This window comes from Euleptes europaea, unplaced genomic scaffold, assembly GCF_029931775.1.
Source record: "Euleptes europaea isolate rEulEur1 unplaced genomic scaffold, rEulEur1.hap1 H_3, whole genome shotgun sequence".
Taxonomy (NCBI): domain Eukaryota; kingdom Metazoa; phylum Chordata; class Lepidosauria; order Squamata; family Sphaerodactylidae; genus Euleptes; species Euleptes europaea.
Window position 1 is genome coordinate 462,058 of NW_026612051.1, and position 27,842 is coordinate 489,899.

The 27,842-nt window shown below is 42.9% G+C and overlaps 4 protein-coding genes across 10 annotated transcripts in view; all 4 read right to left on the reverse strand.

The window, feature by feature from the left end:
• Nucleotides 1-27,842, reverse strand: part of LOC130492932 (protocadherin beta-16-like) — a 181,985-nt gene that overhangs the window by 37,021 nt on the left and 117,122 nt on the right. The window contains exon 1 of one of the 7 annotated variants that reach the window (XR_008933896.1): nt 20,590-20,669. The exons of 5 other annotated variants lie outside the window; for them this stretch is intronic. Coding sequence is in view for 1 of the 2 variants with exons in the window: in XM_056866707.1 (XP_056722685.1) it covers nt 16,004-18,418 (2,415 nt within the window). In the remaining variant the exon portion in view is untranslated. Of the gene's footprint in view, nt 1-16,003; nt 18,419-20,589; nt 20,670-27,842 lie in introns of those variants that run through there. One more of the 7 variants, XM_056866707.1, reaches the window with a different exon arrangement.
• Nucleotides 1,667-4,168, reverse strand: LOC130492937 (protocadherin beta-16-like). The gene has a single exon (XM_056866714.1). The coding sequence runs from the start codon at nt 4,166-4,168 to the stop codon at nt 1,667-1,669; it is 2,502 nt and encodes an 833-aa protein (XP_056722692.1).
• LOC130492938 (protocadherin beta-16-like) lies at nt 6,146-8,566 on the reverse strand. The gene has a single exon (XM_056866715.1). It carries the CDS (start codon nt 8,564-8,566, stop codon nt 6,146-6,148), a length of 2,421 nt encoding a protein of 806 aa, XP_056722693.1.
• LOC130492939 (protocadherin beta-1-like) lies at nt 20,566-22,896 on the reverse strand. Its single transcript, XM_056866716.1, has one exon. It carries the CDS (start codon nt 22,894-22,896, stop codon nt 20,566-20,568), a length of 2,331 nt encoding a protein of 776 aa, XP_056722694.1.

The following is a 27,842-nucleotide window of genomic DNA, read 5'->3' on the forward strand; positions in this document are numbered from 1 at the left end:
ATGTTGGTATGTGTTATAATATTTTAATCGCTGATTTGTTTTAGTTATATTGCTATATTACTATGTTTTAGCTATTTGTATATATGTACTACTATTTGTTGTATTATTATGTTTTAGCTATTTGTGATGCCAACGCCCATATACAATACAATAAATTTTCTGGTTTATGCTCCAAAGCTTTTCACAATTAATGTCAATGACCTGAGGACTGAACTACATATTATGATTTCTAACATGTGTAGGGTTGCTAGGTCCTACTTGGCCTCCAGCGGAAGCTTGCTTCACGTGGGACTCTGGAATTAGTGATCAGTGCGCACACCCGGTGCAATTCCGTCACTTCCATCAGTGATTCCATCACTTCCAGAAGTACCCCAGAATGCCAGCATCGTACAGGGATGCTCTAGCGATTCCCATAGAGAAACCATAGAGATTTGGGGGGGAGGGCTAGAGTGTTGCTGGAACTTCTGGGGTAAACGCCCCGCCCCCCGCTCAGTTGGCCTACATCTGCCCGTCGGCCAGCTGAGGGGCAACAAGCACCCCGGTGAGTTGGCGAGCAATTGCGCACCATCACCGGGCAGTTGGGAACCCTAAACTTGTGGGGTCAGGGTTTCCCTGCTCTGATTCTGATGGTGACAGTCATACATCAGGAAGAGGAAACTTGTTTTGCAAGTGTCTAAGGCCCAAATTTAGGACCACAGTGTGGGGAGAGAAGAGACTTCAGCCTTTCCCCCTAAGCCATTTTTCTGGCCCAAAATGGCTTCAAACAGCAGAATAGGCTTGGGAAGGAGCGGCTTTAGTGCTGAGCAACATCTTTCAGAACCTGGTAGTGGCTTTACAATGCATCAGAGAAGAGGGATTGAGCTTGGCATCTCTCAGCACCCCTCAGCAGTATATGCAGGCGAAGATAAACAAAGCTGGTGGAAACTGTTGACCACGTTTGGGGCCAGGGTGGATTTGCCAAAACAAAGGTAGCCATGACTTAGCTGCCTAGCACAGACCGCCCATTAAATATTTTTTATTTTTTACTGTCAAGTCACAGCTGACTTCTGGCGACCGCATAGGGTTTTCAAGGCAAGAGACATCTGGAGGTGGTTTGCCATTGCCTGCCTCCATGTCACAACCCTGGTATTCCTTGGAGGTCTCCCATCCAAATACTTGCCAGGGTCAAGGCTGAGACCATGGCCTAAGGTCACCCAGCAAGCTTCCATGGCACGAGTGGAGATTCGAACTTGGGTTTCCGATGCTTTAACCACTACAGCATGCTGGCTCTCTATTTAAATATTTAAATAGCATATTTAAATTTGATGACATAGATCAGCTAATTTTAATAAACTTGTTAAACCCATGCTATGGTCTTGTGTCTTTATTTGGGGTACTGGGGCAATGATGAACCAGCTAAAAAGTGTTGGTGGGTTCAGAGGGAAAACTTCTTATGGGTCATAAGCTCAGCAGGATCTGACAGCAAGAGAAACACTTAACAAGGAAAAGAACTGGGATAATAAAGGGACAGGCCAAAAGGTGATGAAGGAATACAGCTTGATATTACATACTAAATGTAAATACATACACTATTCTTAAATGGCACATATTTAGCCACAATACATGTATCCGAAAAGGAGAAACACAGTGAATATAAAGAGAATTAACAAAAAATGTGAGTAACAGTTTAGCAAAAAGTATTTCTGATGTCATACAACCCAGCTGAAATTTCAATGGTACATGGGCAATTAAGAAAAAGCAACAAGTTACTTACCATTTCTCTTTGATTTCGACCCTCCGCCTGCTCAGGAGTCTCTTGAGAAACAGAAGAAATCCTGTGATTCTCAGAGACATTGGGTTCCCGCATAGAAAAAACTGGAATGAGAGGCCTAAGGAATCTGAACTCACTGCTTAAGGATCCACCGGTTAAGCAAACATCATAGTGGTAAGTCCGGGAAAGTGATCCATTCTGAGAATCGACACCAGTTTCTGGGATCTCAGGTAAGGCAGGCGGGAACTGAGGAAGGGAAGTGATAAAACTAGACTCTTTCTTGTGCATTTTGATGGCAACAAACAAAATGATGCAAATGAGGAACACAAAGGACACCGCAGCCAAGCAGATCACCAGATACATTGTCAAGGAGCTGTCTTCTTCACTTGCTTCGTGACTGACACTTGCAATAGCCAGATAAGGATCTGAAAAGCCATCCACCGGAAGTATATTCAGTGTGGCAGTGCTGGTCTGGGGAGGGTGGCCATTGTCTCTGACCAGAATAATCAGTCTCTGCTTGTTTGTGTCTCGCTCTGTCAGTGGTCTCCTGGTTTTGACTTCTCCATTCTGGGCTCCTAAGCTGAAAAGGCCGGGGTCGGTGGCCTTCAGTAGTTCATAGGACAGCCAAGAGTTCTGACCGGAATCCCCATCCACAGCCACCACCTTGGCCACCAGGTAACCAGCCTCCACGGACTTGGGAACCAGGTCATTGCAGGGGGAGGTGCTGTTCTGAAGGGGGTAGAGGAAGAAGGGAGCATTATCGTTTTCATCCAGGATAAGAACTCGAACAACAATCTCTGAGCTCAGTCGAGGAGAACCCCCATCTGAAGCCCTCACTGTCACCTGGAATTCCTTGATCTGCTCATAATCCAAAGATCGCAGGACATACAGATTCCCATTCTCAGAGTTGATGGAAACATAGGAGGCCACAGGAGCACCGCTGGCATTTCCAGGCACAAGAGAATAGGTCACCTGGGCATTCTGCTCCATGTCCAGGTCAACAGCATGGACCGAACCCATCAGCAGGCCTGGAATATTGTTTTCCCACAACTGCATTTCATACTTTGTCTTGTCAAACACTGGAGAGTTGTCATTGATGTCTGAGATTAAAACTGTAATTGTTCTTTTTGTAGTGAGCCTGGGAGAGCCCCGATCAGTAGCTGTGATGGTGATATTATACTCAGGAACTTTCTCTCTATCCAGTGGTCTTTGTGTCACCAGTTGATAATAATTATTCACAGTTGTTTTTAATAAAAAGGGCAAGTCCATCTCCACAGAGCAGGAGGTCCTGCCATTGTCTCCGGAGTCCCGGTCTGTGACACTGAAGAGCACGACCAGCGTATCAAGGGGAGAATCCTCTGCTAAAGGGCTGGTGATGGATATGACTGATATCTCAGGTGCATTGTCGTTCTCATCCTCAATTTCCACCAGGACCTTGCAGTGGCCTGAAAGACCACCTCCATCTGTTGCCTTGATGTTAATGTCATAGCTGGTTTCTTTTTCATAGTCAAATAGACCCAGAACAGTAATTTCCCCAGTGTTTTCATTGAGGTGAAACAAGTTACTTATTTTCTCAGGCATCTGATGGTATGAGTAGGTGATCTGTGCATTTGAACCAAAATCCAAATCTCTGGCTTCCACTTTCATGACCAGAGTATCTTGAGGGGTATTTTCCTTTAAACCCACTATATATTCAGGTTGTGCAAACTGAGGGAAGTTGTCATTGATGTCCAGAACACTGACCTTTATTAGAACTGTCCCTGTTTTCTGTGGCACCCCTCCATCAACAGCTGTGAGCGTCAGCTCAAATTGAGCCTTCTTCTCCCTGTCTAGTGGTTTCTCCAGAACAAGGTCCAAACGCTTCTTTCCACCCCTGCCACTTTTTATTTCCAAGATAAAATTTTCATTGGGACTGAGGGTATAGTTCTGAACACTGTTTTCACCCAAATCTCTATCTTGGGCAGATTCCAAGGGGAATCGAGTATTTGTGGGAACATTCTCAGGAATAGAAAGATCAAGTTCAGTTTGAGAGAATGCTGGAAAGTTGTCATTTATATCTTCTATCTGAATCACAATATTGTAGATCTTTAAGGGGTTTTGGAGCACAATTTCAGACAACAGTACGCAAGTGTCCACCTTGCCACACAAAGCTTCTCTGTCTATTTTGTCATTTACATTCACATTCCCAGAACGAGTATCCAGCTGGAAATATTGCTTAATGCTTTTGGAAACCAGCTGGGCTCTGCGAGCAGAAAGCTCCCCTGGCCCCAGTTTCAAATCCTTCAGCACATTAGCCACCACAGACCCACTTTTCTTCTCTTCAGGCAAAGAATACCGAAGGGAGACACACACCACTCCAGACAAAGAGAGGAAGAACAAAAGATACAGACCTTTTCTGATCCTGAAGCTATCCTCCATGGTGCCAAGCTCTCCCAGGTCAGATATTTATGGTTTCCAGAACATAAGGAACCTTTGTACTAATGAAAGATATTTTGTCCTCTTGGAAAAATTAATTTTGTTCTCCTGTCTTCATTGCTTTGTTCCTTGAATCTTCCCATCCATCCAGCATCTACTTTCCCTCTGCTTTCAGTGTGTGTCTCCCTGTTTGGTTTCTGCTAGTGCTGCTTCAGATGAAATCTCTGAAATGCCATTTTCAACTCATCTGTTTGCTAATACTGCCATCAGGTGGTTCTTCCAGAGAAAAACCATGAAGATTTTATGTTTTATTATAGCACCAGTTCTCAAACCTTTTGGAGCAGCTTGACTGCTATTTGTGTCTTTCAGGGTCCACTTGCAAAGTCATTCCATTCTGCTCCCCCTCCCCTATGCACACAAAATGTAAGAATCTCATTTAAGTTATTATTGAACAAGTTTGTGTTTTATATTCAAGGTTTATTGATAAATCCCAATGGGAGGGAAGGCGGCATGGTATAGCTCAATCTCATCAGATCTCGGAAGATAAGCAGGGTCAGGTACTTGGAAGGGAGACCTCCAAGAAAGACTTTGCAGAGGAAGGCAATGGTGAGCCAACTCTGCTTCATCACTTGCCTTGAAAACCCTTTGCTAGGGCTACTATGAGTCGACTGTGGCTTGACGGCACTTCACACACACACACATACACACACACACAGTGTAAATCACATTAGTGACAGACAGCTTGCACAAAGATCTCTCAGCCATTTTTCACTTCATGCATACAAAATACACACCTGCTCAAGCACAATTGCAGCTAAGCACACCCTCCTGATCAGTGTGTTCAGTGCTCTTAATTACACACACTTACAATTATTAGTACATTTAAAAATGCAACAGGTGAAGTAACTCCTACTTCAGACGTCTGCCAGAAAGATGAAGGAATAAAGGGCAGAGTGCCTCAGCACTGAATGGGAAGCCAAGGAAAGGCAAGAAATATCACCTGTTTTTACAGCCTCCTCTTCTAGCTCAACGTTTCCCTCCGCCTCCCTTCTGGGAGACAATATGGCCCCAACCCAGTTTAAGAACCACTCTATAAAACAATAATCTGGCATGCATTATGCTTAAATCAGTGGTACTTAGTGGCTTGGGAGCCATATGTGGCTCTTAGACATGCCACATGAAGGTGCTTGTGAGTGCCATTCTCCAATGTGGCACCCATCACATATATCAAGAAGTTGGGCTAGGCTATTGCCCAGTGGTGCTCATGGCAGGCAGGTGGTTCCCATTTTGAAACAGCTGTCACTGCAGGATGGCTAAAATGGGAGGCTCCCTGAGCAAGAGGCCTCCTGTTGGGGATAGAAAGGGCCAGCAAACCATCATGGTTCTCTGCAGCCTCTGTTCTCTTATAACAACACCCAGGTGGCTTTTGACATTCGGAAGCATTTTTTTAAAAAACATCCCAGCTAATAAAGAGATTAGTCTGACTTGCAACCCCTTTCCCTTCCTCCATATACTCCAGGATTTCCTAAAGATCAACAGTGGTGGGGAGAGAGATCCTCTCATGCTCAGAAGTATTCTGGTAATTGAAAAGGTTACAGTTATACTTGTGTATTTAATATAAATTGATATGTATGTGTTTGTTTGGTGAGGTAGTAATCAGGTGGCTCTCTGAATCGACAGCAATTGCGAATGTGGCTGTCCATGAGCCATGCAGTCAGTACAACTGGCTTAGATTTCTACTAATTTGCCAGTTATTTTATAACATTTTACGTAGTTAATGTTCATTCTAAAGATGATTTTTAAAGTCCACTATTGTGTAAAAGCAGAAACTAGAGCAGACAGAGAAGAAGAGAGAGACGTTTGAGTGCAATAAAAAGATTTGTGTTACAAGTCCATTGATTCAGTGGTGTTAAGAGTGTGAGTGGGTTACAGTAAACAGTTACTAATATCAATATTTTAGGGATTCATTTATCAGTAATGTTATGTTAAATCAATTCTTCTCACCTGACTCCTGTGTTGATCTTCTATATGGTGACTGGAAGTCCTTGAATCCCCCTGATTTTGAGCAGGCGCCACAGGAAACACAGGAAAGAGGGGCCGGAGAAACCTGAACTCGCTGTTCAGGGACCCACCAGATAAGCACACCTCATAGTTGTAAGCCCGGGAAAGGGATCCAGCATCAGCATCTCCACAGTTTTCTGGGAAATTAGGTCCAACTGGAAAATTCTGGGTGGAGCTCTGTAGGAACTTTCTTCTCTTCTGAATCTTGATGGCAATAAACACCATAACAGAAATGAGAAAAATGAATGAGATGGCAGCCAAACATATGACCAGATACAGAGTCAGGTTACGGTCTTCCTCCTCCACCACGTCCTCCTTCGGGGTAGCCACCATTTTCATATAAGGGTCAGAAAAACCATCCACTAGCAGAATGCTTAGTGTTGCAGAGGTGGACTGGGGAGGGTGACCGTTGTCTTTAACGCCGATGATAAGTTTCTGTTTGTATGTGTCTCTTTTATTAATAGGCCTCACAGTTTTCACTTCTCCATTCTGGGCCCCCACACTGAACAGACCTGGTTCTGTGGCCTTTAGGAGCTCATAGGAAAGCCAAGAGTTCTGACCAGAATCTCTGTCAACGGCCACCACCTTGGTGACCAGGTAGCCAGCCTCAGCCCCCCTGGGAACCAAGTCATTGTTTGGGGAGGTGCCATTCTGAAGAGGGTACAGAATGAATGGGGCATTATCATTTTCATCCATGACAACAACTCGGACCATAACTTCAGAGCTCAGGGGAGGAGAACCGCTGTCCACAGCCCTCACAGTCACTTGGAAATCTTTTATGTGCTCATAGTCCAGAGATCGGATGGCATACAGGTTCCCAGTTTCAGAATTGATGGAGACATAAGAGGACACAGGTTGATCACTGATCTTCCCAGGCAAAAGAGAATAGGTCACTTTGGCATTCTGCTCCATGTCCAGGTCCTTGGCTTGAGCCACACCTATCAGCAGACCTGGAATATTATTTTCCTGTAACTGCATTTCATATGACAACTTTTCAAATATTGGAGAGTTGTCATTGACATCTGAGATCTGGATGTTAATTATTCTTGTTGAAGTAAGCCTGGGAGAGCCTTTGTCTGTAGCTGTGATGGTGATGTTGTACTCTGAGACTCTTTCTCGGTCCAGGGGTTGCTGGGTCACCAGCTGGTAATAGTTATTCTCTGAGGCTTTTAACATGAAGGGCAGGTTTGCCTCAATGGTGCAGGAAGTTCTGCCATTATCTCCAGAGTCTTGATCAGTAACACTGAAGAGAGCTGCAACAGTATCTTGGGGGGAATCTTCTGGAAAGGGGCTGGTGATAGATGTTACTGTCACCTCTGGGGCATTGTCATTTCTGTCCTCCACCTCCACTATGACTTTGCAGTAGGCAGAGAGCCCCCCTCCATCCGTGGCTTTGATGTTCATGGCATAATTTTTATCTTCTTCATAATCAATGGTTCCTGCAACAATAAGTTCCCCAGTCTGCTTGTTTAACTTGAAAGATCTAAGCACATTTTCTGGCACCTGGCCAAAGGAATAAGTGATGTCCGCATTGGAACCAAAATCCCTGTCGGTTGCTTCAACTTTAGCTACAAGTGTACTTGGCTGGCTGTTTTCCATTACTTTCACTTTGTACAGAGACTGATGAAACTGAGGGACGTTATCATTGTTGTCCAGAACATGAATTATAATCTTTGCTGTGCCTGTTCTCTTTGGGGTCCCTCCATCAATAGCTGACAGAATCAGGAAAAATTGTGCATTCTCTTCACGGTCCAACTCTTTCTCCAGTACTAATTCTGCATATTTGCTCCCATCACCGTGACTTTGCACGTCCAGTCTACAATGGTCATGTGAACTAAGTGTATAGTTCTGGACAGCATTTTCTCCTCTATCTGCATCTTTAGCCCTCTCCAATGGGAATCTGGTATTCAGGGGAGTCTGTTCGGGTATTTCCAGAAGGAATTCCTTTTCAGAGAATTGGGGGGAATTGTCATTCACATCCTGTATTTCAACCTCCATTCTGTGCACTTGCAATGGATTTTCCAGCACAATCTCTGAGAGTAAGACGCATGGATCCTTCTGACCACACAAAGCCTCTCGGTCTATTCTGTCCTTCAATAACACATTCCCAGAGTGAGGATCCAGCTGGAAATATTGCTTGGCGCTTTTAGAAACCAGCCGCCCCTCACGAGCAGACAGTTCCTTCACATCCACTTTCAAATCCTCTAGCACGTTTCCTACCAGAGACCCAGGCTTCATTTCTTCTGGCATTACATACACGAAGGATTCGCATATTCCCCCACACATGCAGAGATACAGGAAAAAAGACCAACCTTGTCTTTTGTTGGGATGCATTTCCATTTTCTCACCCTCCTTGAAGGTACCTCTGACACACAGGATGGTTCTTTGTAAGGAAGGCAGTTGCTGGAATTGCCTTTTCCCAATGAAAATTTCTCCTTTTTTCTGTATTTGTTTTCAGTAATCAAAACAGTGGCTTCCCCCCCCCCCTTATATTTCAGACTTTGCCTGCAATGACGACTGTCTGCTGCTTCTCTTCAAGATGCCTTCTATGTGATGGCGACAGCTATGAGGGACACCAGATACTCCCTGGAAGTGTGCTATGTGTAGTGCAATGGCACCACCTTGTGTTTGAACAAATCTATGCCTGGCATAAACTTCAATTTGCTAGCATTTAATGAAATAAATCTTGTAAGAGCTGGCAATACTGTTCAAATACTTAACCCACACCTTATGAAATTAAAATTTTAAAGATGGTTTGGATTCAGTGAAGCACACTTTAAAAAAAAGGATTAATGACCTACTACTCAACCTAAATACATGTACAAACATAAGCGTTCATGGTGGTGCCTAGCCATGATGAAGTTTATGGTCCCAAGACTTCTGCTGGTAGTTTATGGTCCCAAGACTTCTGCTGTGTTCCATGTGGTGATCCATCATTAGACCTTTAAAATGTACAACTATGACCCTTAATAATTGTTGGTTTTTCCCCCTTCAGTGTGCGCAATCTTATCAGACACTGGAGAAATTATGGTGGTGCAAAGTTGATGAGAGAAGGTGTTTCTCTTTTAGGCCTGAAGAATAGGCATAGATTTTCACCACCTATGATCAGATTTTTTTTTTTTTTGCAAGGTCTATATCCCAAACTGGGAAATTGATGATAGATACACCATGTACATGGTTTTGTAGGTGATAATTTATATACACCTTACTACTGATCTTCCTGGAAATTAGGGTTGCCAGGTCCTTCCTGACAACCAGCAGGAGCTTTTGGAAGGCAGGCACAGAACGTGGCGATCTGTGTCCCTACACAATGATGTAACTTCTGGCATGATTTGGAAGTGCTGGCATCGCACCGGGGGGCGCTCTAGCACTTGCCAAAAAACTCTGTGGTTTCCATAGAGTTTTGGGGAGAGTGATAGAGCATCCCTGTGGTACGATGCCGGGAATTTACATGTCATGCCGGAAGTTACATTATCACGTGTGGACATGGATTGCTCATCCACTTTCCGCCGGCCTGCTTTCACCCGTTGACCAGCTAAGTGCTGGCAGGCAGCAGCAGGAATCAATGGATTAGCAAGCACCTGGGAACCCTACTAGAATATACTGCACGGCAGCTATCTGTGTAGAAAATTCTGCCATTCTTGGTAAGTACTTTAAGAGCCTTTCCTACAAGCCCCAGATACTGTGCTGGGTCACACAACATTTACCACTGTGCTTTGCAAATAAAAAGAGATTCCTACAAGGCTAGCAGTAAATGCAGGATGCAAGCGTGACGCTGGAACATGGTAAGTTATTTGATATAACATATATACATATATCAAATTAAGTACACTGAAGTATTGAGCATGCAATTACAACCATGTTCAGTGACATTACATTGCAATTTCAGTATACGAAGACACAAAAGGAAAATATACTATACAGAAAGATCCACAGTGATATGAGAATTACGATGTTTGTGAGGATGTACGGTGGAGTCATACATTATGGAATGGTATAATTTGGTATTCCCATGAGTCATGGCCATTAGATTTGTGTTTCCAATCCCATTTTGTAATTTGCCTTGAAGCTCAGTGACAAAGGCAGGCTATCAATGAAATTATTTTATTATTATTAGTAGTAGTAGTAGGCTATCAATGAAATTATTTTATTATTATTATTATTATTATTATTAGTAGTAGTAGTAGTAGTAGTAGCAGCAGCGGCGGTGGTGGCGGTGGGGCAGTGGCAGAAGCATCAGCAGGAACACATTTACGAAGGTATTGGAAAACTTTTGACATTTTAGATGTTAATTGTTGATATGATGATGTAAATACTACTGTATCCACTGAGAGCATCACCTTGGGCCTTGCCAACCCAAAGGGAGTTTAGCTAATTCATGAAGAGTCACAGCAAGAGAGGATGCATTAGGATGTTCTGCAATGATAGTTGTTGCAATACTGCTGATGTAGATAGTGCTGATGTAGATAATTTTCAGCCTCATCAATTTTGTGCATGCAATTGGGGAAGGAAGCCCAAGTGTGTTTGTGTGTGTATGTGTACAAAAAACTAATAAATATGTTTTTCATACACACAGTGCCATACATTATAGAACACATAATTATACAACTGAGATCTTAGTGAATAAGGCAGATTATAAATAAAATACATATATTGTGTCTTATATAGACTCATTGAGATCAGCAGCCTACAAACAATCAATTCACAGAAAGTCATACACTCCTATATCCAAACAACTATAATATCACCGCTAAATTAAACTCATTTTGTCAACCAAACTTTAAGATACTTTGCATACCTAAGATTAATTATATGTTATTATTTTCTTTTCCCAGCATCGGCTGCTTCACAATCTATCCAGTCATATCATACAAAAATGACACAGTTGAAAACGTCTGATTGAATACATGGTTCTCGATTCCAAAAATCTAAAAAAAGCTTCCAACAATCAGAGAAGTAAACATGTTTAGCCCTCCCATCTCACAGCTAATAGTACAATCCTGAAGGGAAGGCCCCAAAACAGGTGAGGTGGAATGACCCATACGGTGGTGTGCCACTTACGCCATCCAAACTGGCATTGACGCCACTGCAGGGGAACTTAAGCTGCTGTAGAGGAGCCAAGTGGCAGCACGAGCCATTGGCGATGGCGCAGCCTCACTGGTGCATATCTTTGGTGCAAGGGCTCGCCTTGGCACTGAAGGGGGCATTCCCAAGGGCGGACCTGCCTTTAGGCAGCTTCCAGTGCCCTTTCAGCCCAGGAATGCCCCTTTCTGCAGGAGCTGAGTTATGCTTGCAAAAAGACAGGCATAGCCCTGTGAAACTCACAGGGTTTTCTTTAAAATACCATTTTCGGCTTTCTGTGCCCGGCAGCAAACTGAGCAATGAGTGGCATGACTGCACCATTCCCAGGCATGCTGCAACTACCCCCCCAACTTCAGGAATGGGCTGCCCATCAGCTCAATCAATTTAGATAACTTACATCCCATTCCTGAGCCTTGCAGCGGCCAGGGATGGTGTGGCTGTGGAGCTGCAGTGGGGCCTCCAAAGAGGTTTCCCAGCCACTGCAAGGCAAAAAAAAAAAAAAAAAGCATTTTTAAAAACAAAACAGTAGAAAATGGGGGCCCCATAGCAAACAGCGATGCACCACCAAAAACATGGCACAGCACCGCTGTTACAGAAGGGGGTGTTCCTGGGCTGAAAGGGGTAAGGAAGCTGCCTACTGGCAGCTCCACCACCCAGAATGCCCTGGAACGCCCCCTGGGATGACAGGGGGCAGACTTGTGCCGTCAGGACGCCGGTGGGAGGCAGAGCCAGTGTTCCAGGGTCGTGCTGCTGCAGCAGTGGAGGGAGGCCAGCTTGAGTGCCTCAACACCAGCATCCATGCCAGTCTTGGTGGTGCAAGTGGCACAGGTGCTGCAGCAAGTGGCATGGATACCAGTGCAGGCCCTTGCTCGCCTCCTGAGCACTTTCAGCCCTAAAGGTCAGGAATGGGCTGTTAGTCAACTCCTATACTTTACTTATCTAAGCCTTAAAATTTAAATGTATTGCCTCTTTTCAGTTTTTAGCTAACAATGTTTGGAGACTGTCAATAAATCAAGAACAATACTTCTGTGTTTTACAGGTACACCTCTAGGCAAAATTCCCAATAATAAACATTTAGGACTATTTACTGGGGTTATTCCTAACATTCGTTTAATTTTCCTAATTATGTCTCTCAAAAATTTCATAACCATCAGACATTTCTAAAACATATGTATTTAGTCCAAATCAAGCTGTCTACATTTCCAGCAGGCTGTATTGCTCACACAAAAATATAATTTAATTTCTGAGGGGTCAAATGCCATTGATAAGCAGCTTTATAACAAATTTCCTTCATTCCTATATTAATTGCTGATGTAACCAAAATAAAAATACGAAACCAATCCTGTTCAGACAGAGAATCACCTATGATTTCTTCCTAAAATGGTATATTGCACTGATGGGGGATCAGTTAGTAAACTTTGTTTGTTCGATTGATTTATCAGGATTAGTGACAACATGTCATCTGCATAAAGGCTTATTGTAAGTTCTTGTCCAGCCAGATTGATTGCAGTAATTCCTGATTTACTTTTAATTAATTCAGCTAAGGGTACAATGTTAATAGCAAATAAAATAGCTGACAATGGACAACCTTGACAAGTGCCTCAGTTAAGCATAATAAGAGCTGACAATATCCTATTTACCTGAAGAGGAGCATAAGGTTTACTATATACAACTTTTATAATATGCAACAATTTATCTTTAATCTAAAGGGCCTCAAGTGTTTTGGTCAAAAAACTGCATTCAATGCAGTCGAAAGCCTTTTCCTCATCAAATAGCAATAAAGCCATTTTGACCTCTTTGTGCTCCACATAATTTAAGATGTAAATAATTCTCAATGTATTATTTGCTAAATATCTACCCTTAATAAAACCACTTTGGTCATGATGATTTCCCCTGACAAACCGACCCACCCACCCCGGATCTGTATATTCTTTGTTCCTGTGCCATTGTGTTAATGTTCTTGCTTCATGCTCTGGGGGTGGGATTCTGATTTAATAAGTATATTAATTGTTGTGATTCTGGGGTACACTCTAAAAACAAATGAACATATTTTCAAAGGAATGAAAATATAGAGATTTCTAATTTAACTATATTTGGCATGCATAGCCATAAAGCTGTGAAAAAAAGTATCTTTTGTAAGGGTATCTGGTCACCCGGAAGAAAAGAAAAAATAAAACTACTATTATTAGATGTTTAGGACCTTGGAAATTATTAAAATGAAAATTTGTACCCAAATATCGTTTTCCTCCTTCTTTAAAGTTTATGATCATTTATTTGTGTTATTTCTTGATGTGGTGCCATTTGGTTATATAATTGGTAATAAAGGCCTAATAAAGGTTTTTGGTTTGATTTGATTTGAGGACCTTAGAAGGGAAAGTGTCACCCAGGAAGATTAAACATTTCAGATTGTTAAAGAAAATGAATGTGCTAGATAGAAAAAGAACACATTTTAATTTTTATCAAACTACAATTTGAGACAGTTTACAAAAGTAATTATTAGCTAGTAGGCTAGGAGTAAAGAAGGTTCTTTTAATAACAGACAACAACTGAAGAAGGACTGAGAAAATGGAAAATATACGCAGGATTTTCTTAAAGGGAATTTTATACATTAGATAAACCGTCAGTGGAAAACAGGAATTCCAATGCCTCAGATAAATTGAGCTAATTCAAACAATTAGAAGTGCCAACTGAGATAGAATTCAAATGTTTAAAAAGTTAAATAAAGTTCCGGATGTAGCTGGATTTACCTTAAAATACTAGAATGTTATATCTAAAAAAAAAAAAAACTTATTCCTAAACCTGGTAAGGATATAACACAGAGACAATCATACAAGCTTGTTTCCCTACTAAATGTGAATTACAAAATATTCATGTCCATTCTGACTGCCACATTAAATGCGATTTTCCTTCACATGTTGCAGAGGATCAGGCTGTAATTGTTTCACACAGTAAGTTATCTGATTGTGTAAGAAAACTGGATTATATTAGGAAGCTTGATAGGCAGATTTGAGGATTGGAAGCACAGATTTACATTAGTGCATGTTCTATCACCTAGTGCTTGTTCTACCACCACGCCAGCGTGGTGTAGTGGTTAAGAGCAGTGTTTGGAGCGGTGAAGTCTGATCTGGAGAACCGGGTTTGATTCCCCACTCCTCCACATGAGTGGCGGAGGCTAATCTGGTGAACTGGATTTGTTTCCCCACTCCTCCACACGAAGCCAGCTGGGTGATCTTGGGCAAGTCACACACTCTCAGCCTCACTCACCTCACAGAGTGTCTGTTGTGAGGAGCAGAAGGGAAGGTGATTGTAAGCTGGTTTGAGTCTCCCTTAAGTGGTAGAGAAAGTCGGCATATAAAAACCAACTCTTATTCTTCTTCTTCCTTCCCAAAACTTGCCTCTCTGTTTGGCCCACCTCTCACTACCCTGTGCAGCCATCAGGGTCATACTTTGGGTTAAAGCCCAGATCACCTGCTCTTTGACTCAGCAGCCCCAACCCCAAATGCCAGCTATTGAAGACAGTGGGTTGGGCTACCAGCCAGGGGGATGGGGCAATCTGTTGTACGGCATCATGGCAATGTCAGCTTTGGCACCACAATTTCTCCCGTTGTTGCACTGGGCAGCAGCAGGGATCAGAGGGTGGGAATAGTCCTCTTAACTTTGGGACCAACTTATGAGTAAGTATTTATTTATTTATTTTACACAATTTCTACCCCAACTTTCCACTCTCACAGATCAACAAACAGCTTATTCCTGAGAGCTGCCGGGGACGGCAAGGCCGTGGCACAGCCGCAATGCCTCCAATGAGGTTTTGTGGCTGCTCTGGAAGGAAAAAAGGGTTATTTAAAAAAAAAGGAAAATGGGGGGGGGAGCCCCAACTGAGAATTGACACCAGTTTCTGGGGTCTCAGGTAAGGCAGGCAGGAACTGAGAACAGTGATGCTGCAGCAACAAAAAGGTAGTGCAGAACCACCATAGCTTTAGGGGTGTTCCCAGGCTGAAAGTGGTTACAAAGCTGCCTAATGGCAGCTCTGCCCCCCGGAACACCCCCAGGAATGCCTACTGGGATGCCGGCACAAGGACTTGCACCGGGAGGCCAAGCCAGCATCCGAGGGCCACACTGTCGCCGCAGTCCAGAGGTTCCAGCATAAGCCTCCTAAGCCCATTTGGCTCCCAACCTCAGAAATGAGCTGTAAGGCTGCTAACAAATTAAAACATATATGATAAAATCACATTTTAAAACCAATCAAAAAACAAAAGCAATGCCCCAACACATCAGTAAAACCATGTAATCCTCAGCTAAAATACACACACAAACTTAACAATTAAAACATGGGGTAGGAGGGAGGGATTGCTGAAGGAACGCCAACAAAAATGTTGAAGTCTTCACCTGCTGGCTGAAGACGGCAAAAGAAGGGGCAATCAAATCTCCCTGGGGAAAGAGTTCCAGAGTTTGGTGCCACGGCCAAGTATACCTAAATATCATGTACTGTAAGCATATAAATTCTTAAACGGCATTTATTAAGCCTTGATAGCAGTCACTAACAAAGAGAAACACAGTGAATCAACACAGAGAAGAAACTGATAAATTAAAAAATGTGACTTTACAGTTCACCAAAAACTATTTCCAGCGCCATATAACCCAGCTGAACTTTCCATAGTGCATGGGGTAATTAAGAAAAAGAAACTGTTTACTTACCAGTTCTCTTTGATTTTGGCCCTCTGCCTGTTCAGGAGTATCTTGAGAAACAGAAGAAATCCTGTGATTCTCAGAGGTATGTGGGTCCCCCATAGAAAAAACAGGAATGAGAGGCCTGAGGAATCTGAACTCGCTGCTTAGAGATCCACCAGTTAGGCAAACATCATAGCGGTAAGTCCGGGAAAGTGATCCACTCTGAGAATCGACACCAGTTTCTGGGATCTCAGGTAAGGCAGGTGGGAATTGAGGAAGGGCAGTGATAAAACTAGACTCTTTCTTGTGCATTTTGATGACAACAAACAAAATGATGCAGATCAGGAACACAAAGGACACCGCAGCCAAGCAGATCACCAGGTACATCGTCAAGGAGCCGTCTTCTTCACTGGCCTCATGACTGACACTTGCGATATTCAGATAAGGATCTGAAAAGCCATCCACCGGAAGTATATTCAGCATAGCAGTGCTGGTCTGGGGAGGGTGGCCATTGTCTCTGACCAGGATAATCAGTTTCTGCTTGTTTGTGTCTCGCTCCGTCAGAGGTCTCCTGGTTTTGACTTCTCCGTTCTGGGCTCCTATGCTGAAAAGACCGGGGTCGGTGGCCTTCACCAGTTCATAGGACAGCCAAGAGTTCTGACCCGAATCCCCATCCACAGCCACCACCTTGGCCACCAGGTAACCAGCCTCCACGGACTTGGGAACCAGATCATTGCAGGGGGAGGTGCTGTTCTGAAGGGGGTAGAGGAAGAAGGGAGCATTATCGTTTTCATCCAGGACAACAACTCGAATAACAACTTCTGAGCTCAGTGGAGGTGTACCCCCATCTGAAGCCCTCACTGTCACTTGGAATTCCTTGATCTGCTCATAATCCAGAGATCGCAGGACGTACAGATTCCCAGTCTCAGAATTGATGGACACGTAAGAGGCCACAGGAGCACCACTGCCATTTCCAGGCACAAGAGAATAGGTCACCTGGGCATTCTGCTCCACGTCCAGATCAACAGCATGGACCGAACCCATCAGCAAGCCCGGAATATTGTTTTCCCACAACTGCATTTCATACTTTGCCTTCTCAAACAATGGAGAGTTGTCATTGACGTCTGAGATTAAAACCATAATCGTTCTTCTTGAAGTGAGCCTGTGAGAGCCCCGATCAGTAGCTGTGATGGTGATGTTATACTCAGGGACTTTCTCTCTATCCAGTGGGCTTTGGGTCACCAGTTGATAATAATTATTCACAGTGGTTTTTAACAGAAAGGGCAAGTTCATCTCCACAGAGCAGGAGGTCCTGCCATTGTCCCCAGAGTCTTGGTCTGTGACACTGAAGAGCACGGCCAGTGTATCTAGGGGAGAGTCTTCTGCTAAAGGGCTGGTGATGGATATGACCGATATCTCAGGTGCATTGTCGTTCTCATCCTCAATTTCCACCAGGACCTTGCAGTGGCCTGAAAGGCCCCCTCCGTCTGTTGCCTTGATGTTCATATAATAGCTGGTTTCTTTTTCATAGTCAAATAGACCCAGAACGGTAATTTCCCCAGTGTTTTCATTGAGGTGAAACAAGTGCCTTATTTTTTCAGGCACCTGATGGTATGAGTAGGTGATGTGTGCATTTGAACCAAAATCCAAATCTTTGGCTTCCACTTTAGACACCACAGAACCACGAGGACTGTTTTCCTTCAATTTCACTTTATACTGAGATTGTGTAAACTGAGGGAAGTTGTCATTGCTATCCAGAACATTGACCTTTATTAGAACTGTCCCTGTTCTCTGTGGAACCCCTCCATCAACAGCTGTGAGCGTCAATCCAAACTGACCCTCCTTCTCCCTGTCTAACGGTTTCTCCAGAACAAGGTCCAGATATTTGGTCTCAAACTCATCACTGTGTATATCCAATGCAAAATTCCCATTGGGACTCAGTGTGTAGTTCTGAATACTGTTTTCACCCAAATCTGTATCTTGGGCAGATTCCAAGGGGAATCGAGTATTTGTGGGAACATTCTCGGGAATTGATAGGTCAAGCTCTGTTTGAGAGAATGCTGGAGAGTTGTCATTTATATCTTCTATCTGAATCTCAATATTGTAGATCTTTAAGGGGTTTTGCAGCACAATTTCAGACAACAGTAAGCAAGTGTCTATCTTGCCACACAAAGCTTCTCTGTCTATTTTGTCATTTACAATCACATTCCCAGAACGAATATCCAGCTGGAAATATTGCTTATTGCTTTTGGAAACCAGCTGGGCTCTGCGAGCAGAGAGCTCCCCTGGCCCCAGTTTCAAATCCTTCAGCACATTAGCCACCAGAGACCCACTTTTCTTCTCTTCAGGCAAAGAATACCGAAGGGAGACACACACCACTCCAGACAAAGAGAGGAAGAACAAAAGATACAGACCTTTTCTGATCCTGAAGGTACCATCCATGGTGCCAGACTCTCCCAGGTGAGATATGTATGGTTTCTAAACCATAAGGAAGCTGGATACTATTGAGAGGTGATTTTATCCTGTTTCTTCCCTTCCTTGAATCTTCCCATCCATCTAGCATCTACCTTCCCTCTGCTTTCAGAGCCTGTCTGCCTGTGAGGTTTCTGCTAGTGCTGCTTCAGATGAAATGTCTGAAATGTCATTTGCAACTCATCTGTTTGCTAATACTGCCATCTTGTGGTTCTACCAGAGGAAAACCATGAAGATTTTATGTTTTATTATAGCACCACTTCTCAAACTTTTTGGAACAGCTTGACTGCTATTTGTGTCTTTCAGGGTCCACTTGCAAAGTCATTCCATTCTGCTCCCCCTCCCCTATGCACACAAAATGTAAGAATCTCATTTAAGTTATTATTGAACAAGTTCGCGTTTTATTTTTAAGGTTTACTGATAAATCACAATGGGAGGGAAGGCGGCATGGTATAGCATAATCTCGTCAGATCTTGGAAGCTAAGCAGGGTCAGGTACTTGGAAGGGAGACCTCCAAGGAAGACTCTGCAGAAGAAGGCAATGGCAAACTACCTCTGCTTAATTACCTGCTGGGGTTGCTATGAGTTGACTGTGACTTGATGGCTCTTTACACACAGAGAATAAATCACAATAGTGATCGACAGCTTGCACAAAGATCTCTCAGCCATTTTTCACTTCATCCATACAAAATACACACCTGCTCAAACACAACTGCAGCAAAGCACCCCCCCCGATCAGTGTGTTCAATGCTCTCAATTACACACACTTACAATTATTAGTACATCTAAAAATGCAAAAGGAGAAGAAGAAGAGTTGGTTTTTATGCGCCAACTTTCTCTACCACTTAAGGGAGAATCAAACCAGCTTACAATCCCCCCTCCCCCCACAACAGACACCTTGTGAGGTAGGTGGGGCCAACAGAGCTCTAAGGAAGCTGTGACTAGCCCAAGGTCTCCCAGGTGGCTTCATGTGGAGGAGTGGGGAAACCAACCCGTTCTCCAGATCAGAGTCCACCGCTCCAAACCACTACACCATGCTGTCTCTCTACTCCAGCCTTCTGCCATAAAGATGAAGAAACACAGGGCAGAGCGCCTCAACAATGAATGGGAAGCCAAGGAAAGGCAGGAAATGTCACCTGCTTTTACAACCTCCTCTTCTAGCTCACCTTTTCCCTCCGCCTCCCTTCTGGGAGAAAATCTGGTCCCAACCCACAGTTTGAGAACCACTCCATAAAACAGTAATCTGGGGTGCATTACGCTTAAATCTTGGACATGCCACATGTGGTGCTTCTGAGCACCATTCCCTATTGTGTCACCCATCACATATTTCAGGGAGGTGAGAAAGGCTATTGCCCAGTGGTAGGCAGGTGGTTCCTATCTTGAATCAGCTGTCACTGCAGGATGGCTAAAATGGGAGCCTCCCTGAGCAAGAGGCCTCCTGTTGGGGATAGAAAGGGCCAGCAAACCATCATGGATCTCTGCAGCCTCTGTGCTCTTATTACAACACTCAGGTTGCTTTTGACATACGGAAGCATTTTTTTTAAAACATCCCAGCTAATAAAGAGATCAGGAGAACTTGAAAGCTTTCACACACTTTTGTGTCATAAGTCTGACTTGCAAGCCCTTCCCCTCCTTCCATATACTCAAGGACTGGCTGAAGATCAAGAGTGGTGGGGAGACAGAACCTCTCATGCTCAGAAGTATTCTGGTAACTGAAAAGATTAAAGTTATACTTACGTATTTAATATTAATTGATATATCTTACTGTGTGTGTTTTTTTGGTGAGGTGGTACTCAGGTGGCTCTTTGAATCGACAGCATTTGCGAATATGGATGTCCATGAGCCATGCAGTCAGTACAACTGGCTTAGATTTATACTAATATGCCAGTTATTTTAGAACATTTTACATAGTTAATGTTCATACTAAATATGATTATTAAAGTCCGCTATATGTGTAAAAGCAGAAACAAGAGCAGACAGAGAAGAAGAGAGAGAGATTTGGGTGCAATAAACTACACTTGTGTTTCAGTTCCATTGATACAATGGTGTTAGAATGTGAATGGATTACAGTGAACAGTTACTAATATCAATATTTTAGGGATTCATTTATCAGTAATGTTATGTTAAATCGATTCTTCTCACCTGACTCCTGATTTGATCTTCTGTATGATGACTGGAAGTCCTTGAGTCCCCCTGATTTTGAGCAGGCCCCAGAGAAAACACCGGAAAGACAGGCCTAAGAAACTTGAACTCGCTGTTCAGAGAACCACCAGCTAAGCACACCTCATAGTTGTATGCCCGGGAAAGAGATCCATCATCAGCATTTCCACAGTTCTCTGGGAAATTCGGTCCCACTGGGAAATTCAGGGCAGAGCTTTCTATGAACTTTCTTCTTTTCTGAATCTTGATGGCAATAAACACCACGACAGAAATAAGAAATACGAATGAGATGGCAGCCAAACATATGACCAGATACAGAGTCATGTTACGGTCTTCCTCCTCCACCACTTCCTCCTTCGGAGTATCCACTATTTTCATATAAGGGTCAGAGAAGCCATCCACTAGCAGAATGCTCAGCGTTGCAGAGGTGGACTGGGAAGGGTGACCGTTGTCTCTGACTCCGATGATAAGTTTCTGTTTGAAGCTGTCTCTTTTATTAATGGGTCTCATGGTTTTCACTTCTCCGTTCTGGGCCCCCACATTAAACAGACCTGGATCTGTGGCCTTCAGGAGCTCATAGGAAAGCCAAGAGTTCTGACCGTAATCTCTGTCCACTGCCACCACCTTGGTGACCAGGTAGCCAGCCTCAGCCCCCCTGGGAACCAAGTCATTGGATGGGGAAGTGCCATTCTGAAGAGGGTATAGGATAAATGGGGCATTATCATTTTCATCCATGACAACAACTTGGACCATAACTTCAGAGCTCAGGGGAAGAGAACTGCTGTCAACAGCCCTCACGGTCACCTGGAAATCTTTTACCTGCTCATAGTCCAGAGATCGGATGGCATACAGATTCCCAGTCTCAGAGTTGATGGAGACGTAAGAGGACACAGGTTGATCACTGACCTTCCCAGGCAAAAGAGAGTAAGTCAGTTTGGCATTCTGCTCCATGTCCAGGTCCTTGGCATGGACCAAACCTATTAGCAGACCTGGAATATTATTTTCCTGTAACTGCATTTCATATGACGACTTTTCAAATATTGGAGAGTTGTCATTGACATCTGAGATCTGGATGTTAATTATTCTTGTTGAAGTAAGCCTGGGAGAGCCTTTGTCGGTAGCTGTGATGGTGATGTTGTACTCTGAGACTCTTTCTCGGTCCAGGGGTTGCTGGGTCACCAGCTGGTAATAGTTATTCTCTGAGGCCTTTAACATGAAGGGCAGGTTTGCCTCAATGGAGCAGGAAGTTCTGCCATTATCTCCAGAGTCTTGATCAGTAACACTGAAGACGGCCGCGACAGTTTCTTGGGGGGAATCTTCCGGAAAGGGGCTGGTGATGGATGTTACTGTCACCTCTGGGGCATTGTCATTCCTGTCCTCAACCTCTACAATGACTTTGCAGTGAGAAGAGAGCCCCCCTCCATCTGTGGCTTTTATGTCCATGGCATAATTTTTATCTTCTTCATAATCAATGGTTCCTGCAACAATAAGTTCCCCAGTCTGTTTGTTTAACTTGAAAAACCTGAGCACATTTTCTGGTACCTCGCCAAAGGAATAAATGATGTCCGCATTGGAACCAAAATCCCTGTCGGTTGCTTCAACTTTAGCTACAGGTGTACTTGGCTGGCTGTTTTCCATTACTTTCACTTTGTACAGAGATTGATGAAACTGAGGGACGTTATCATTGTTGTCCAGAACATGAATTATAATCTTTGCTGTGCCTGTTCTCTTTGGGGTCCCTCCGTCAATAGCTGACAGAATCAAGAAAGATTGTGCATTCTCTTCACGGTCCAACTCTTTCTCCAGTACTAATTCTGCATATTTGGTCCCATCACCGTGACTTTGCACGTCCAGTCTAAAATGGTCATCTGAACTAAGTATATAGTTCTGAACAGTATTTTCTCCTCTATCTGCATCTTTAGCCCTCTCCAATGGGAATCTGGTATTCAGAGGAGTCTGTTCGGGTATTTCCAGAAGGAATTCCTTTTTAGAGAATTGGGGGGGATTGTCATTCACATCCTGTATTTCAACCTCCATTCTGTGCACTTGCAATGGGTTTTCCAGCACAATCTCTGAGAGTAAGACACAAGGGTCCTTCTGACCACACAAAGCCTCTCGGTCTATTCTGTCCTTCAATAATACATTCCCAGAGTGAGGATCCAGCTGGAAATATTGCTTGGGGCTTTTAGAAACCAGCCGCCCCCCACGAGCAGTCAGCTCCTTTACATCCACTTTCAAATCCTTTAGCACGTTTGCCACCAGAGACGAAGGCTTCTTTTCCTCTGGCATTATATACAGGAAGGATTCGCATATTGCCCCACACATGCAGAGATACAGGAAAAAAGACCAACCTTGTCTTTTGTTGGGATGCATTTCCATCTTCTCACCCTCCTTGAAGGTACCTCTGACACACAGGATGGTTCTTTGTAAGGAAGGCAGTTGCTGGAATTGCCTTTGTTGTCTTTTCCCTATGAAAATTTCTCCTTTTTCTGTATTTGTTTTCAGTAATACAGTGACTTCCCCCCACCCTCCTTATATTTCGGACTTTGCGTGCAATGACGACTGTCTGCTGCTTCTCTTCAAGATGCCTTCTATATGATGGCAACAGCTATGAGGGAGACCCGATACTCACTGGAAGTGTGCTATGTGTAGTGCAATTGCACCACCTTGTGTTTGAACAAATCTATGACTAGTATAAACTTCAATTTGCTAGCATTTAATGAAATATGTCTTGAAAGAGCTTGCAATACTTTTAATATTTCAAAATCTTCACCTACATCTTATGAATTCTATTTTTAAGATGTATCACGATGGGTAGCCATGTTAGTCTGTCAATAGCAGTAGGAAAGAGCAAGAGTCCAGTAGCACCTTAAAGACTAACAAAATATGAGCTTTCATGAGCCACAGCTCACTTCTTCAGATACCTCACTTCTTCAGATACCTTATCTGAAGAAGTGAGCTGTGGATCACAAAAGCTCATACGCTGCCAGAAATTTTGTTAGTCTTTAAGGTGCTACTGGATTCATGCTCTTTTCTAAATAAATAATTAAATAAATTTTATTTGTGGCTAATATGCCAGATAAAACAGAAACTGACCATACAGAGTAGATGTTTACAACCAAGGCCAACAAAATTAGGAATCACCCAATTTTACACTTCCACAGATTAGGGAACATTGAGGTGATGTAGCTTCATTGCTACAGCACAATATTTTGCAAGCTTGGTGGTGAGTGGTGAGATATCTCCCAGCAGAAACCTTTTGGCCCATTCACCCTCATCAACAGAGCCCATTTCCCTAATCAAAGGGTCAATAATATTGAAGTGGGCTGACTTGTAGAGGAGACATCTAAAAATACATGCTCTTTTCTGTTTTTTAAGATGGTTTGGATTCAGTGAAGCACACTTTAAAAAAATGGTTAATGGCCTTCCCCTCCAGCTAAATACCTGGTTCAATCATCCTGATTACTAAAAAATTCTTGTGTACAAACATAAAAGTTCATGGTGGTGCCTAGCCATGATGAATTTTGTGGTCCCAACCAAGACTTTTGCTGGTAGCTGCTTTTGTGATTCATGTGGTGACCCAACACTGGACTATTAAAATCTACAACTGTGACCATTAACAGTTGTGGGGTTCCCCCCCCCTTTACCTTCAGTGTACACAGTCTCTGCAGACACTAGAGAAATTATGGTGGTGCAAAGTGTGATGAGGGAAGGTCTTCTTTCCGTTTCAGGCCTGAAAAGAGGCCATAGATTTTCATCACCTACAATGAGTTGTGCAGATCGTGATTTTGTGTGTGCAAGGTATACATCCCAAACTATGGGAAGTAGATGGTAGAGACAGCATGCATGTGGTTTTGTATGTAATCACAATTTATATACACCTTACTCCCCATCCTCCTGGGAATATACTGCATAACAGCTATCTGTGTAAAGAATTCTGCCATTCTCGCTAAGTTCTTTAAAAGCCTTTCCTATAAGCCCCAGAGTGCTGTGTTGGATCCCATGACAGTTACCACTGTGCTTTGCAACTAAAGAGAGCTTCCTAGCAGGCTAATAGTAAATGCAGGATGCAAGTGTGAGTATGGAACAGGGTAAGTTTATCTGCCAGTATTTCATCCTGGATTCAGTGCTAAGGCTTTATGCAAGTAATGTATATGTATATAACGTATACTCATACAGTACACTGAAGTATTCAGCATGCAATTACAACCATGTTTAGTGACGTTACATTGCCACTTCAATATACAAGGACACAAAAGAGAAAGGACACTGTGCAGAAAGATCCACAGTGATGTGAGAATTATGGTGTTTGTGAGGATGTCAAGTGGAGTCATATGTTATGGATTGGTATAATTTGGAATCCCCATGAGTCATGGCCATATAGATATGTGTTTCCAACCTCATTTCAGTCTATTAGATGTAGCTGCACTATATTAGGTAGCCACTGAAACTGTACCATAGCTGCATATTGATTATGATATTGACTGGGGGAGGGATAGCTCTTATACATAGATCAGGTTCTTTGCATTGTTTTCCAGTTCTGTATCTTACAGCTCATTCCTGAGCTGACTGCGTATGGGGACAGCGGGGAAGAGGCGCAGCTGTGCCTCCTCCTAAGCCGTTTTGCATATGCTGCGAAACAAAAAAAAGCCATCTTGCAGCTTTTTTTGTTTAAACGGGGCCTTTCGCCACATAGAGAACAGCGAGGCTGCGCCCGCTAAAAAGCAGGCGCAGCAACGCTGTTCCCGGTGCCGGCGTACTGGTGCAAACAGGGACAGGAAGCCGCCTAACCAGGACTTCCGCTAGAGATGCTGATCTGAGCGCCACATTCCTTGGGAGCTCCCGAGGGACCCAAGAAACATTCAAATTTGGGGTGCAAACTGCACCCCTACCTGGCTCCTAAATAGTGGACCGTGAAGCAGGAATACCCCTGCAGCCTTGAAGAGCAGTCTGACCCCCATTTTTTCTGAGAGAGGAAGACTCTTGGGGAATTGGGTGCAGTCCCGCTGGCATTGAGGGGAAACACAACGCCGCAAATGTTTTTTTTGGCATCAGGCTCAGATCTCCTCTACCTATTACAACCTAAGCAACTATATGGAAGCAAGAATACCTACTCTTCTAAAATCTGAGTAAGTTACAAGATCTCTTTTGTTTTACCTGGATCTGGAGGTTCTGAAGGATTGCCAAATACATCTATTAAATCCGTGCCTCCCCACTTGATGTATAAATATAAACAAGAAAATATCAGATAAACCAGCAGGAATCCTATCAATTTGATCAGTGGGTAGACATAACAAACAGGATCTTTTGAAAGACGTTACAACCACCAATCAGATACTTCGACGTTGAAAGGGAAGGGAGGAAGGAAGAACCCTCCTCCCACTTTAGTGGTGTCGTCTTTCCATCTTCAGTGCTTAATGCCATTGCGAGAGTATCATAGATTGTAAGACCGGAAGTGTGGCTCCCTTGTGCAACTGGCAAATATTTCCCAAGTTCCTGGACAAGAGGAGGTAACGGAAGGTCCAAGGTCCTGCAACCTTTTGGGTATATCCTGTTCTCTGCAGCAGCTCCATACTAGAGTATTTTTAACTCGATGGAATTTTAATACTAAAGTACTACCCACAATACAAGAATCCTATCAAATTATCTACAAACTTTTCTTATTTTGGGGTGTATTTGTCTGGATTTTACCAACAAAGTTTCAACAGAACTCTTAAAAGCAGCAAGCATGGAACGTGCGATTAAACAGATGGATCAACTACTTGCTATGATAAATATCAATATCAATATCAAGCTATTAACCAAAAATTGGATATTATTCTGGATGTAATTAAAGAAATAAAGGACCAAGCTACTACAATGAAGCCAGACGTGGGAACAGTGGATTCTCTGATTGAGAAGACGGCGGAAGAACAGAAATTTTTCATAAAGGAAGTGGAGAGCCAGGATAAACAACTAGAGGCTGCATCCCCTCAACAAGAAACTGCAACAGACCAGCCGCTTATGATGGATATGAATGAGAGAGACTTTTAGTTTTGTCTTTACAATCTGCCTGAAGAATTCTTTGATGCTAGCTTGGAGGACTTGAAGGGTGGAAAGGCTGGAGCTACTGGGATCTTTCTTTCTGACTTTGGAATTGAAGAAACTACAATGCAAGTTTACTATGAGAACTCTATGTTTGCAGAGGGAATTTTACCAACAATCTCCAAGGATGTTCTTCGGTGTTTGGAATTAAAGAGGAAAAGTGGAAGACGCTGGAAATTCTGGGCAAATGGACTGGTTAAAAGAGTCTAGATTTTTTGGAATAAAAAAAGGAACTGGTGAAAAGACTTGATTTCGGTAATATGGAGGGTTTACAGAGAAATTGTTTTATAGAGGAGATAATAAATGTTACCTATTGTTCTAATCCATTTACTATTAATGAGATCTATTAATTCTTTTTTTCTGTGTTAGTATTAATTATTTTCTAATGAATATGTTCAATGCTATATCTTTAAAATTGCATGAGATTTAGTTTAATGAATGAAATTAAAAATATTAGGATTGGAATTGTTGATACCAAAGAGTATACAGGTTTATTAATGGATGGAGGAAGAAGTAGGGGAAGTCCTGTTTTTATATATATATATATTAGATATACTTTCAATAACAACATTATTTTTTGATGATTTTTAACAAATGTTAAAATGTATATGCTTATTTGTTTCAGAAAAATAATAAAAATTATTTTTAAAAAAGGAAGTTGCCTAACCAGTGGCTCCTCCCCCTGGCCCGCCCCAAGAATGCCCCAGGAATGCCCCACCCACCCCCAGGAACGCCCCCCCTCGGGCGCCGGCAGAACTGCCCTCGCCACCAGCATATGTGCGTGTTGTTGCGTGATTACACGCACTTACGCTGGCGGCAAGGTCACACCGCCTCCAAAGAGGACTTGCCCCTCCCTCAGGAATGCATGGTTAGTCCTACAGCCTTGTTCATTGGAGGTTTTTGCTGTCTTATTGAATTGCTTTGCATATTTTGTAATCTACATTGAGTCTCAGTGAGAAAGGCATAATTAATATTATAAATAATATAATTAAAATAAATGTTATATATTAATATATTATATAATATATAATATATTGTATTAATATGTATCGTTATGTAATATTGTTAATATAATTAATAATATTATTATTATTAGCAGCAGCAGAAAGAACACATTTATGAAGGAAATTGAGAACTTTTGGCATTTATGA

What these genes read in the sequence shown, in the direction of transcription:
- LOC130492939 (XM_056866716.1), bottom strand. Translation starts at nt 22,896, where the DNA reads ATGCCAGAGGAAAAGAAGCCTTCGTCTCTGGTGGCAAACGTGCTAAAG.
- LOC130492937 (XM_056866714.1), bottom strand. Translation starts at nt 4,168, where the DNA reads ATGGAGGATAGCTTCAGGATCAGAAAAGGTCTGTATCTTTTGTTCTTC.
- LOC130492938 (XM_056866715.1), bottom strand. Translation starts at nt 8,566, where the DNA reads ATGGAAATGCATCCCAACAAAAGACAAGGTTGGTCTTTTTTCCTGTAT.